Raw genomic sequence first — 13,589 nt, forward strand, 5'->3', positions numbered from 1 at the left:
AACAACTTTAGGGACTTCCCTGGTGGTCCAGTGGTTAAGAATCCGCCTTCCAATGCAGGGGACGCGGGTTCGATCCCTGGTTGGGGAACTAAGATCCCACATGCTGCAGGGCAACTAAGCCTGCGCGCCGCAACAAAAGATCCCGCATGCCACAGTGAAGATCCCGTGTGCTGCTACTAAGACCTGACGCAGCCAAATAAATACTAACAAAAAAAGTAAACAACTTTAAAAATGATCTTCATTCAGTGAAGAAAGATTCTTTTGTAACATGATTACAACAGTATTTGAGTCTGTTGAAAGGGCAAAATTCAAATGTAACCAGCTTTAGGAGAAGCAAGGGATTTTACAGAAATGGGCTCATAAAGAAAAGGATGTGAGTTCATGGTCTAATCCAGCAGTTCTCAAACTTTTTGGTTTTGGATCCCATTACACTCTTAAAAATTACTAAGGACCTAAAGACTCAACACAAAAACTATTAGAACTGATAAATGAATTCAGCAAGGTAGCAGGATACAAGATTAATATACATAAATCTGTTGCATTTCTTTACACTAACAATGAAATATCAGAAAGAGAAAGTGAAAAAACAATCCCTTTTAAAATCGTGTAAAAAATACCACCTAGGAATAACCCTGACTAAGGAGGTGAGAGACTTATACGCTGAGAACTATAAAACATTGATAAATGAAACTGAAGATGATTCCAAAAAAAAAATGGAAAGATACCCCATGCTCTTGGATTGGAAGAATATTATTAAAGTGGCCATACTACCCAAAGCAATCTACAGATTTAATGCAATCTGTATCAAATTACTCAAGCATTTTTCATAGAACCAGAACAAATAATCCTAAAATTTATATGGAACCACAAAAGACCCAGAATTGCCAAAGCAATCCTGAGGAAAAAGAACAAGCTGGAGGCATAACCTTCCCAGACTTCAGACAATACTAGAGTATCAAAACAGTGTGGTACTGGCACAGAAACAGACATGTGGATCAATGGAGCAGAACAGAGAGTGCAGAAATGAACCCACACACCTATGGTCAGTTAATCTTCCACAAAGGAGGCAAGAATATACAACGGAGAAAAGAGTCTCCCTTCAGCAAGTGGTGTTGGAAAAGTTGGAAAGCAGCATGTAAATCAATGAAGTTAGAACACTCCCTCTCACCATACACAAAAATAAACTCAAAATGGCTTAAAGACTTAAATAAGACACGACACCATAAAACTCCTAGAAGAGAACATAGGCAAAACTCTCTGACATAAACTGTACCAATGTTTTCTTAGATCGGCTTCCCAAGGCAAAAGAAAGAAAAGCAAAAATAAGCAAATGGGACCTAATCAAACTTAAAAGCTTTTGCACAGCAAAGGAAACCATAAACAAAAGGACAACCTACAGAATGGGAGAAAATATTTGCAAATGATGCGACCAACGAGGGCTTGATTTCCAAAAATACAAACAGCTCATATAGCTCAATATCAAAAAAACAACCCAATCAAAATATGGGCAGAAGACCTAAACAGACATTTCTCCAAAGAAAACATACAGATGGCCAAGAGGCACATGAAAAGATGCTCAACATCACTAATTATTAGAGAAATGCAAATCAAAACTACAATGAGGTATCACCTCACACCAGTCAGAATGGCCATCATCAAAAAGTCTACAAATAATAAACGCTGAGGAGGGTGTGGAGAAAAGGGAACCCTCCTACACTGTTGGTGGGAATGTACATTGGTGCAGCCACTATGGAGAACAATATGGAGGTTCCTTAAAAAACTAAAAATAGAGCTACCATATGATCCAGCTCTCCCACTTCTGGGCAGATATCCAGAAAAGATGAAAATGAATTTAAAAAGGTACACACACCCCAGTGTTCACTGTCGCACTATTTACAATAGCCAAGACATGAAAGCAACCTAAGTGTCCATCGAAAGATGAATGGATAAAGAAGATGTGGCACGTATATACAATGGAATATTACTCAACCATAAAAAGGAATGAAATAATGCCATTTGCAGCAACATGGATGGACCTAGAGATTATCATAGCAAGTGAAGTAAGTCAGACAAAGACAAATATCATATGATATCACTAATATGTAGAATCTAAAAAAATGATATAAATGAACTTATTTACAAAACAGAAACAGAGACTCACAGACATAGAAAAAAAACTTATGATTACCAAAGGGGAAAGGGAAGGGAGAGATAAATTAGGAGTTTGGGATTAACAAATACACACTATTAGACATAAAATAAACAACAAGGACCTACTGTATAGCACAGGGAACTATATTCAGTATTTTGTAATAACCTATAACAGAAAATAATCTGAAAAGGAATATGTGTGTGTGTGTATTAATACATATCTGAATCACTTTGCTGTATACCTGAAACACAACATTGTAAACAACTATACTTCATTTAAAAAAAAAATTACTAAGGACCTCAAAGAGTTCTTGTTTTTGTAGGATTTTATCTAGTGATAGGACCATATTAGGAATTAAAACCAAGAAATTTAAAACTTCTTTTATTAATTTATTTACAAATAACAAAAACCCATAACTCAAAACCGTTATATGTTAACATAATTTTTATAAAAAATATAGCTATTTTTCTTTTAAAAAAAAAAAAGCAAAAGAACCAGTGAGAAGAGTGGCACTGTTTTACATTTTTGTCGATTTCTTTCACATCTAGCTTAATAGAAGAGAGCTAGACTCTCATATCTGCTTTGCATTCAGTCAGCTACAGTATCACACAACATGCAAACTCCTCTGTACACTCAGGAAAGAATGAGAATGAAAAAAGCAAATGAAGTCTTCGTATGACAAAAACAGCTTTAACCCTGAGGACCCTTGAAAGGGTCTTGAGGACTTCCCCGGGCCACACTTTGAGATCCACTGCCCTAGTCTAATCGCATTTTACACATAAGGAAGCTGAATCTCAGAGAGATCAACTGAGATCCAAAATGACAGGGCCTGTTAATGATGGGATACAGATCCTGGATGGTGTTTTCTCACTTCCCTTGCTTTAGGTTCTCAATCGGAAACCTGGGAAATACACCCTAAAGACCTGTCCTGTTTGCTCTAGCTGCAGGGACTGTCGCAATATATTACCAAAATTTTTTTTGATTTAAATAAAACAAAAGAGGAAAATCAACAAATGTGATAAATTCTGCAACAGGCATACCGTGTTAGCACCTGAATTAGGTTCTCTATTAGAACTGAAACACTAAGACAAATTCTGCACTCTCCTCCACGCACACTGGTAATGACAAACAGCACAGTCAAACCACAGAGTAATACGGAAAGCAGAATTACCACAACATCACCATTTATCACATTTTCTGAGTCTGAAATACAATTCATGACACAATCCCTGAAAAATTTTCACGAGTACGGGCTGAAAGGGTATTGGGTATATTAAGAGACTCCAAATAAATTACTGGCAATCATGTGGGACTTTTCAGCTAAAATGGAGTTGTTCTGAAATGTAGATATTTTTCATTCTTTAACAGGACCTTATTTTGCCTTTTATGTATGGGTTGGCCAAAAAGTTCCTTTGGTTTTTTGGGTAAAAATAAAAGACACATTTTTCATTTTCACCAAGAACTTCATTCAACAACATATTCACCCTTTTGTTCCACTACCTTCTGCCATTTTTCAGGCAACTTCATAATTCCATCTTCCCAAAACTTTTTATCTTTTTGAGCAAAGAACTGTTCCAGGTGCCTTTTACAGTCTTCCAGGGAATTGAAATTTCTTCCATTAAGAGAATTTTGTAAAGACCGAAATAAATGGAAATCCGAAGGTGCGATGTCTGGTGAATACGGTGGAGGAATCAGAACTTCCCAGCCAAGCTGTGACAGTTTTTGCCTGGTCATCAAAGAAACATGCGGTCTTGTGGTATCCTGATGGAAGATTATATGTTTTCTGTTGACTAATTCTGGACGCTTTTCGTCGAGTGCTGCTTTCAGTTGATCTAACTGGGAGCAGTACTTGTTGGAATTAATCATTTGGTTTTCCGGAAGGAGCTCATAATAGAGGACTCCCTTCCAATCCCACCATATACACAACATCACTTTCTTTGGATGAAGACTGGCCTTTGGTGTGCTTGGTGGTGGTTCATTTCGCTTGCCCCACGATCTCTTCCGTTCTACATTATTGTACAGTATCCATTTTTCATTGCCCATCACAATTTGTTTTAAAAATGGAACGTTTTCATTACGTTTCAGTAGAGAATCGCATGCGGAAATACGGTCAAGAAGGTTTTTTTCGCTTAACTTATGTGGAACCCAAACGTCAAAGCGATTCATATAACCAAGCTGGTGCAAATGATTTTCAACGCTTGATTTGGATATTTTGAGTATATCAGCTATCTCCCGAGTGGTATAACGTCGATTGCTCTCAATTAATGTCTCGATTTGATCGCTATCAACTTCAACTGGTCTACCTGACCGTGGAGCATCGTCCAGCGAGAAATCTCCAGCACGAAACTTCGCAAACCACTTTTGACACGTTCGCTCAGTCACAGCACCTTCTCCATACACTGCGCAAATCTTTTTTTGCGTTTCAGTTGCATTTTTACCTTTCTTGAAATAATCAAGCATAATATGCCGAAAATGTTGCTTTTTTTCTTCCATCTTCAGTATTAAAATGGCAACACAAAAATTCACCAATTTTGCTAAGTTTTTTAAATACACGTTGATATGACAGCTGTCACAATACAATCCAACAAAATTGTTTCTAATGAAGTTAAACACAACTAAGCACTACTACAGCCATCTTACGGGAAAACTGGACGAACTTTTTTTTTTTGGCTAACCCATTAAAAAAAAAAAAAAAAATCAGGGAGTCTCCTTGTTCACCTCTAGGTGATTTCCTTTGTATCCTACCAGATGATCCAAATCTTCTTTAAATGGATCGTAGCCTTGTTCCTTTAAACAACGTAGTGCCCAGAAAAGCTGGTCCAGGGGAGGAAATTCTTCCCAAGGAACCCACTCCCAACCTAGAAAAGAAAGGTATCAAAGCAATTTCTTTAGATGAAAGGAAACAAAGGATATTTATTTTGGCAAGTTAACCTATACTAAGAAAAATTAATTAAATTTAAAAATGATTTGCTACTAATAAAATGAAGTGCAATAGTGATGCTATGCATTAGCTTGGCTATACAAACATAATTTGCATTTAGAATGAAGATCTTAAGAAGAGAATGATGATCATTTAAAACATGCTGTTATTTGAATATGAAGCCAAGTTTACAAAGGCCATATTGTAGTAAAACCCAGATTTAATACCATTCAATTTTCACTTAAATATCTGGTTAAACAAGACTCACAGAATTTTATATATTGCATTGATACTACAGGTTAAACTACATTAAAATAAGCCTGTTTCCTCACCTACAAAATAAGGTAGATTACAAAATTTCTAAGCATCCTCCATTTCTTAAAAAAGTAATGGAAGCTGTACAGAGAATAAAAAGTATCCTCTGTGCTGTGGTATATTTTAGATAGAAAGACAAGAATGGAAGGAGTTGTCTTCTTAAAAATCCACTCAAATGTGAAAGATTTAACAGTGTCTATTCATTGTAAAGTACATGAAATCCTAGAAAAATATTCTAGGGGATGGTGTTTTCTCTGATGATTTAAATGTAAATAACATGAAAGCACAGATGCCCGTGACAGGTGAATGTTTAAATATTATGATATTAATAATACCGAAATATAATGATTATTAGAACTCCATGTTCTAAATTAGTTTATGATTACATGCATATATCTATGTGTAAGTACTGTTTCTTCCCTTCAGTATTTCTCTGCCTATAAAATACAGGTATGTAATTTCACTCCGGCAAGGCAGGGGACAAAGAATCCATGAAATTGGAACAAGCTGCGGAAGGGCTGATCAGCACCTGTGACCACACAGTAAGAGAGAGAGAGAGAGAGGGAGGGGGAGGGGGAGGGGGAGGGGGAGGGAGACACAATGTGTTGCAAGATGCTCAATTAACTGAGTCTCGAGAGCTGAAGTAAAGTTTATCCTAGGGGCCCCCTAGAAAATGAAGCATCTAGATTATCCTTCTAAGTATAAACAGATGGCTGGAGGAAACTGAAGCAGGCAGTCCAGATCCAGGACCTGATGAACATGGGGCAGAGACTGCATGCTTATATTATAAATAAAACGAAGACCCCCGAGTGCCTGCACCTTGGCCAGGTTATCAGCTCCCCCAGTGAACCTGGTACAATCCTGCCTCCCACTTCTTAAGGCATGAATAATTTTTGTTGTAACCTAGACCAGCTGAAGGCCTTTGGATACTTTGTTTCTTTGTGTGACATCGTGATATAAGAAATAGGTATTTGGTCTTCATCCCTGTTTCCTGGCAGGGTTCCTAAAATCTTTGTAATTTCCTGAGTGATAGGGATCAGAGGAGCATCTTTTGTTTTCCGTAATAAGCTCCTTTCAACCAATGCTGAGTTTATGCTAATGAGATGGCTGGTGGCTGGGGACCCCTAGAGAGTTTCAGGATGGGGGCTGGTGACCAGAAAGACCCAGACGTGATCACAGGGTTGCAACTTTCAGCCCACCTCTCACCCCACGCTCCACCTTAGGGGTGGAGAGAGGGGCTGGAGACTGAGTTAACAGCCAATGGACATTGATTTAACCAATCTCAGTAATAATAATCCCATTACATAGGAACCTCCATAAAAACTCTACACAGCTGGGTTCAGAGAGCTTCCGAGTTGAACACATCGAGGTGCTGGGAGGGTGGCACGTCCAGAGAGGGCATGAAAGTCCCGTGCCCCCTCCCCAGACCTGGCCCTGCCTCTTTCATTTGGCTGTTCCTGAGCTGTATCCTTTAAAACAAACTGGTAATGTAAGGAGAGTGTTTTCCTTAATTCTGTGGGACATTCTAGCAAATTATCGAAGAGGGGGTTGTGGGAGCCTCGATTTATAGCCAGGCAGTCAAAAGTACAGGAGGCCTGGACATGAGATTGGCATTGGAAATGGGGGCAGTCTCATGGGACTGAGCTCTTTAACTTTTCGGATCCAAGTAGACAGTGTAAGAATTGAACTGAATTATAGGACACCCAACTGATGTCTGGAGAGTTGGAGAATTATTTAGTGTGAGGAAAAAGTCCACACATTTGGTAACAGAAGTGTTGTGAGTAAAAACAGTTCAGACTTTGCTAGCTCATTTTAAAGGATTCCAAGTAGTTACCTATTTTATAAAAAATCTTATATGACTCAACAGGCCTTCGGGTAGAACATGCCCTTCTGTTCATTCAATCAGGTCAGTCTGTAAAACACTTCAGACATGATTTATTCATTCTAGTAACGTCACTTCCTGCAGGCTCCGCACACATGCCCCCTTCTCAGAAACACTCCCTGACCACCCCACCTGACACAACACCCACATGTCGCCATCTTTACACAGCTTTACTTTTATTCTTACTCCTATCGTTACTATCATAGAATATCTGCTAATTTGTTGCCTTTCCCCCCAGATAAAATGTAAAGTCCAGGAGAGCAGGGACTTTGTTTTAAACACCACTTTTTCTTCAGTGCTTAGAACAATGTCTGGCACACAGTACTCAGCACGTATTTGTGGATGAAAAGATTTTCTCTGTTAGAGGAGAAATTAAACGTTTAAAGGAGTGATCCTACACGAGACCACTTGGATAAGGTTTCCTATGGCAAATAATATATTGAATAAGTTTGATATTTTACTCTTTAGTTCCTTTTATCATGCAGTTTTATGACATTTGAAGAGAGATGATACATGCAAAGCTCTAAGAACAATGCTTGGTACACAGTAAATAACAGAATATCAGTTATTGTCATTAAAGCTTCCAGAGCACTCAATTCAACACAGAAGGTAACAGCTAAGTGTTTTGTCAGGTTAAGCGTTCTCTATAAAAGAAAGTTTTACCTCTCTTGCACAGGTGAGAAAACTGAGGAAGGCACGTTAAATGTTTTGCTTAAAAATCACAGTGTGAAACAAAATTAAACACTAGCAATAAAACTAACATTTACTGAGTACTTACTGTGTTCACTAGGCCAGGCCCGTTGTATGTATTAACTCATTTTATCCTTACAACAACGCATCTGAAGTAGGTACTATTGTCACAAGTGAGAAAAGAGGCCCAGAGACCTAAATAACTTGCCCAAGGTTACAAACCTCTAAGTGGAAGAACCAGGATGCGAACCAGGTAGTCTGGCTCTAGGCCCAGTTCTCTTTCCTGTTCTGTCCTTACGTATCCAGGATTTAAGTATACTTACAGTCTAACTGAAGTATAATTATATTCTAATCTAATTCTCTTCCTATGGCAACATAATGTAATCTTCCTTCAGACCATATGCTCTCACAGAAAATGCATTATTTATAATTCTCTTACTTTCATTTTTCTCAGGCTCTACATTCTTTGGTTCTGAACCATGAGTCACGTCCACCTCTCCTTTCATTAAAATAGTGACATAATGGTAATTCTCTTCCTCAACGAAAGAATTCACAACCGAGGCAAAGCGAACATTTTTCAGGTTTAGAGCTGCTTCTTCCCAGGTTTCCCTTTGAGCACATTCTTCCCAGCTTTCACTGAAAAACAGAAACACACCACTGTATTCAATTCTATTTATGCATTTTTTTTTTTGCCATGAAATTCCTGGCTAGAAATTCCTAGCGTAAAGCAAAAAGAGCTGTAATTGGTTCACGCTTTACAACAATAAATCAACAACCCTCCTCTGACACTCTGTTTATCCTGTATCAAGTATCTGAAGACCAAAAGGACTTCATATTGAACAGAAAAAATGAACATTTAGCCAATTCAGCACTAGTTCATGTGCCTGGAAGCAGCATGCAACCAGGAGGTGGTTTAATATATCAGTTAAGAGCACAGCTTTGGAGTCAACTAGACCTGGGTTTGAGTTCAAAGTCCATTATTTTCCACCTTAGACAAGTAAGAAGATAATGCTACTTTCTCATGGGGTTGTTTTAAGTGTATCAAGAAGTGGACACTGTCTTTTCTGAAGGCTCAGAAGGCTCAAAATTGAGGGCAATAGGCAACAGGCATTCATGAAATATTAAAATACACTGATGTGATTAGTTCACCTTCAACGTATGATCCATAATAACTAGATATTGACAAAAATGCTGATATTCCAAAAGTTAAAAAAACCTGTATATAAATTAAAACATTTCATTGCAGTTTTTATACAGGAGACAAGATTAAAAATATATAATATACCCCTTTAGAAGTTGTTCCAAATGAAATTTTATACAATCAGATAAAATATGAGTATTGAATGAAAACAAATATTATTAAAATAAATCATTAGTGTGATTCAGTTTTTCTAAAAGTCATTTCATATGCACTTTAGATTAAATTTCCAAATATTTATGAAGCACTTTAGTGTGATATTCAGCAAAAAAGAATACTGTTTCATAGGTCTACCTCAGTGCATCAGAGCAGAGGTGTAGGAGGGAAAGAGCTCTTGGGTTCAGTCTGAAATGTGTCCTGTGGTGTTTAGGGATGCAAGTGAATACACAAGGTGATGCTCATTCCCACTTTAGGAATTTGGAAGGCAGGAGAGTGGCTAAAGCAGCCCACGATGGCTGAGCAGAGAAAATGGGCAGCAGTGAAAGCATCCTTCCCGACGTGTGTTTCCTTTGGGCCAAGCAGATGCTACAAGAGACTGCTGGGGGCCCCATCAGAAAGAAAATGTAGCGTGGTGTGCTAACAGCAGGAGCCGGTGGCCAGCGTCACAAAAAGTCAGTCACCTATGTCAGGGAACTGTGCAGTGTAGAAATCCTTGTAGGACTTCCAACCAACCAATAGACACACCCTAAGAAAGAGAGCATGCAGACTTCCCTGGTGGCACAGTGGTTAAGAATCGGCCTGCCAATGCAGGGGACATGGGTTGGATCCCTGGTCCGGGAAGATCCCACACGCCTCAGAGCAACTAAGCCCGTGCGCCACAGCTACTGAACCTGTGCTCTAGAGCCCGCGAGCCACAACTACTGAGCCCGTGTGCCACAACTACTGAAGCCCGCGCACCACAATGAAGAGTAGCCCCCGCTCGCCGCAACTAGAGAAAACCCTCACGCAACAACAAAGACCCAACGCGGCCAAAAATAAATAAATAAACTTTAAAAAAAAAAAAGAAAGAGAGCACGCCTTGGAATACTGCACCCAGAGGGCACATAACATAGATCACAGCGGCACCACTCAGGCAAAAGATTTGCCCCCTCCCCTCCTTCCTCAACACATCAGAAAAAGAAACCAGAAACAGTGAGAAGAGGAGAAGGTAGAGAAATCAAAACAATGGCCCACACCTCCTTTCCCCCCTACAAAGGAAAGCTAAATGCCTGGAAGAGGATCATAATAACCAAAATATGATTTACTTTTATAATCAAGTGAAAGTGAGACAGGCTGGGACTGGGACCCTTTATTGCAGTGCTTGCACCTGGACTAACATCTCCTCTCCTTGAACAACAGAATATAAAGAAACTATAAGGGACGACGAAAAATAACTGCACCCATGTACAGTTGGGGCAAATTATGAACAAAGATACAAAAAGGCCAAACCCAACTGCCACTTCTGAGGCGCCAGGAGCAAAACCAGGGTACCACACACGACACAGGCACCCGGCACCACCAAGGGGGTGGAGAGATCACCTAAGCCACCCCTCCAGCCCACACCACCTATCCACTCCCACCCTCACCCCGTTTAAGGGACCAGCTCGCCCACCTCAGAGAGCGAGCAAGGGCACCTGTTACTTGTTCTCTCTCATGCTGTAGCATGAGTCCCAAGTCTTGCCTGAATTCCTTTGTCTGACGTCTTATCAATTTCTATTGATTAAAGAGTTCAAGAACCCAGGCTGGTAATAAGAGGAAAACAACTGAATTTGCAGAAAACGTCATGGAGAAGCAGAGAAGGGAAAGACAAATCATGTTTGAAGACAATGAAAAGAGAAAATAAAGCCACTTCCTTCCTGTTTGTTTCCCATCGATTTAGCCCACTCAGTTTACCAGTTATACAAAGATAAGTGAAAGCACACATGTGAAGAGCTTAGCATAACACCTAGCACTTAGTAAAAAGGTCATTAAAGTTCAATTTTGGCCATTATCATTCAATATGAGTCAAGACTCCAGTACTGTCTTGTGTTACTGTTAGGACAGATATCTCGAACCACTACTCTAGTAATTACACATTCTAAATAGTGCTTAATTTGTGATCTAATTTTGGCTAATGCTCCCCCGCCCCCCAAACTGACAAAGTACAATATGGTGTGCTTGTCTGGGCAAGTTGATTCTTAATCTAGGCATTTTATTATTTATTAAGTGATAGCTTATCTTAATTATCTAAAAACGAGAAACTTATTGATGCTTTAAAAAATTCTGAAGACCATTTAAACAATTCCCTGTGCTAGAAGATAAGCATTCCATATTCTATAAAGATCTAAGTCTGATTAAAAGGCACTAGGATCAAGTCTCTACTTCTAACAACCACTTTATAAGAAATAGGTGAATTAGTAGAATATAGTCATAATGTGAGAAATTCAAATGACCCATATTCAACATGGCATAGGAAAAAGGGGAGGGCAGGTACTGCTAGATTAAGAGACTTAAACAAAAGTGTATCAATCACATGCAACATGTGCCCTTCCTTTAATCTAAATTGGTACAAAAGAGTAAAAAGACATTTTCAAGACAACTGCAGAAAATGGTAAAGACTGGGTAACAGATGCTATAAAATATTTTAAGGTTTGAAAATGGTATTGTGGTTACTTTTTTTAAAAAGCCTATTACAGATACATACTGAATTATTTAGGGATGGTATAATAAGATGCCTGCTTTTCTTTAAAATAGTTTAGAAAACAAGGGGTGTGTGTGTCTGTTTGCGGGGAGGGAGGAGCAGTAAAGATGAAACAAGAACAAACTGAGTAACGGGTACATGAGGATTCACTGACTATTCTATTTCTATGTATGTTTGAAACTTTCTATACAAAAGGAAAAACAAGCTCTGTGTCTTGAACGCTTTATTCTCACTTTGAGATAGATCATTTACCAGAGCGCTTGCACCTGGACAAAGGTAGCGACTAAAAATAACTGCACGCATGCGCAGTTGGGGCAATTATAAACAAGCTATAAAAAGGCCACAAACCAACTGCCATTTCGGAGCTGCTGAGAGCAAAGCAGGGTACCACGCACGATTTCCACACACAGCACCACCAAGGGGTTAGGCGGGTCACCTAAGCTGCGCCTCCTGCACAACCCGCAGATCCATCCCTATTCTCACCCCATTTAAGGAACCAGCCCACCACCACGTCCCCTCCAGGGGAGCCAAGCAAGGGCACCTGTGTCTTGTTCTCGCTCCCTCTTGCCATAGTACGAGCCCCAATAAAGCTTCGCCTAAATTCCTCATCTGGCATCTTATCAATTTCTATTGATTAAAGAGTCCAAGAGCCTGGGTGAATCCACCTTCTAGCACAATCTCGGCCTTTTTTCACCCTTGTGTAGAACTAACTTTCTTTGTCGGTCTGACACATCATCAAATCACAATATGCCAAAGCAGAGAGGGACCTTAAGGAGTACATCATCTAACTTCCCCATTTTAAAGAGAGAGAAACTGAGGCCCACAGTTTCAGTCGCCCATTCGCTTGGTTAGAGCGCAACTAAACTTACTGGAGCAGGAAACACGGAATATATCCATGTGCGTTTAAATCACCAGCACACCGTGCAAAAGCCTTAACTAGCAGAACTACATTGATCGCGGCCTATAAACACCAACTTCCGGTCTCTCAACTGCGAGCAGTAAGAAAAACACAACTCACCAGCCAACTCCCAGACGCGTCAGACCTCGCGAGGAGCTGATGGCGCAGGCGCAGCTCACACGGGAACGAGGAAATATCTCCTTCAGCCATACCCAGCGCAGTGCCCCCTCCCGGCCCGAGAGGAGAAAAGAGGAACGCGCGAGAAACGACGCAGCGTCGACACGGACGCACGCAGGGAGCGAGGTCGTCCTTCCCGTGCACGTCCCGCTTTCCCCGTCCGCCAGGCGGCTGCTTACCCGAACTCCAAGTGGCCCCCGGGAAGTTGGAAATTGCCGTCTCCAAATGACCCTTTCCTCCTACCCAGGAGGACGCAGCGAGGATGCCTGCAGCTGGTCACCACTACTCCTACCCCGACTCCTGGGCGTCGTCCCCGCGTCTCCGCACTGGCCGTCATAGCGCGAGAGGACCTGGCGGGCCGCGGCCGGAAGTGACGTTCGCTTTGCCCGCCCCCGGGGCCGCCGCCAATCTCCCTGAGCAGGTGAGGGACCGCAAATCACTGTGGGATCCCCCGGGCCTTCGCCGCTTTTCCTTTGTGCGTGGTGTCTCTCCATCACCTACGGGTCCAAACTTGTGAAGGTTGTTTCCTCCCGAGAGACTGTGTGGCCAGAGTTTGGCTTTAACTAATGCTGTTTACTGTTGCGCTTTCAACATTCATTATTTCTCTACTCTCAGATTCCTCCATGCACTTAACCTACTTTTATAAACCTCTGTGTCTTTGCACTTCTTTTTTTTTTTTTTAAATAAATGAGCTTCAC

The 13,589-nt window shown here is 40.4% G+C and overlaps 1 protein-coding gene across 1 annotated transcript; it reads right to left on the reverse strand.

Moving 5' to 3' along the window:
• Positions 1-3,319: 3,319 nt before the first annotated feature.
• NUDT15 (nudix hydrolase 15) lies at positions 3,320-13,247 on the reverse strand. The gene is made up of 3 exons (XM_068526394.1): positions 13,071-13,247; positions 8,399-8,595; positions 3,320-5,010 (listed from the first exon to the last, which is right to left on the reverse strand). The coding sequence occupies exons 1-3, from the start codon at positions 13,226-13,228 to the stop codon at positions 4,850-4,852; spliced, it is 516 nt and encodes a 171-aa protein (XP_068382495.1). The 5' UTR covers positions 13,229-13,247; the 3' UTR covers positions 3,320-4,849.
• Between the last annotated feature and the right edge of the window lie 342 nt (positions 13,248-13,589).

This window comes from Eschrichtius robustus, chromosome 18 (genome assembly GCF_028021215.1).
Source record: "Eschrichtius robustus isolate mEscRob2 chromosome 18, mEscRob2.pri, whole genome shotgun sequence".
In the NCBI taxonomy this organism is placed as follows: Eukaryota; Metazoa; Chordata; class Mammalia; order Artiodactyla; family Eschrichtiidae; genus Eschrichtius; species Eschrichtius robustus.

Excerpts from the sequence above, each read along its gene's own strand:
- NUDT15 (XM_068526394.1), bottom strand. The coding sequence starts at position 13,228 with ATGACGGCCAGTGCGGAGACGCGGGGACGACGCCCAGGAGTCGGGGTA. Across the intron at positions 8,596-13,070 it reads GGGGGCCACTTGGAGTTCGG|TGAAAGCTGGGAAGAATGTG; the intron begins GTAAGCAGCCGC and ends TCTGTTTTTCAG. Across the intron at positions 5,011-8,398 it reads AGAGCCTGAGAAAAATGAAA|GTTGGGAGTGGGTTCCTTGG; the intron begins GTAAGAGAATTA and ends TTTCTTTTCTAG.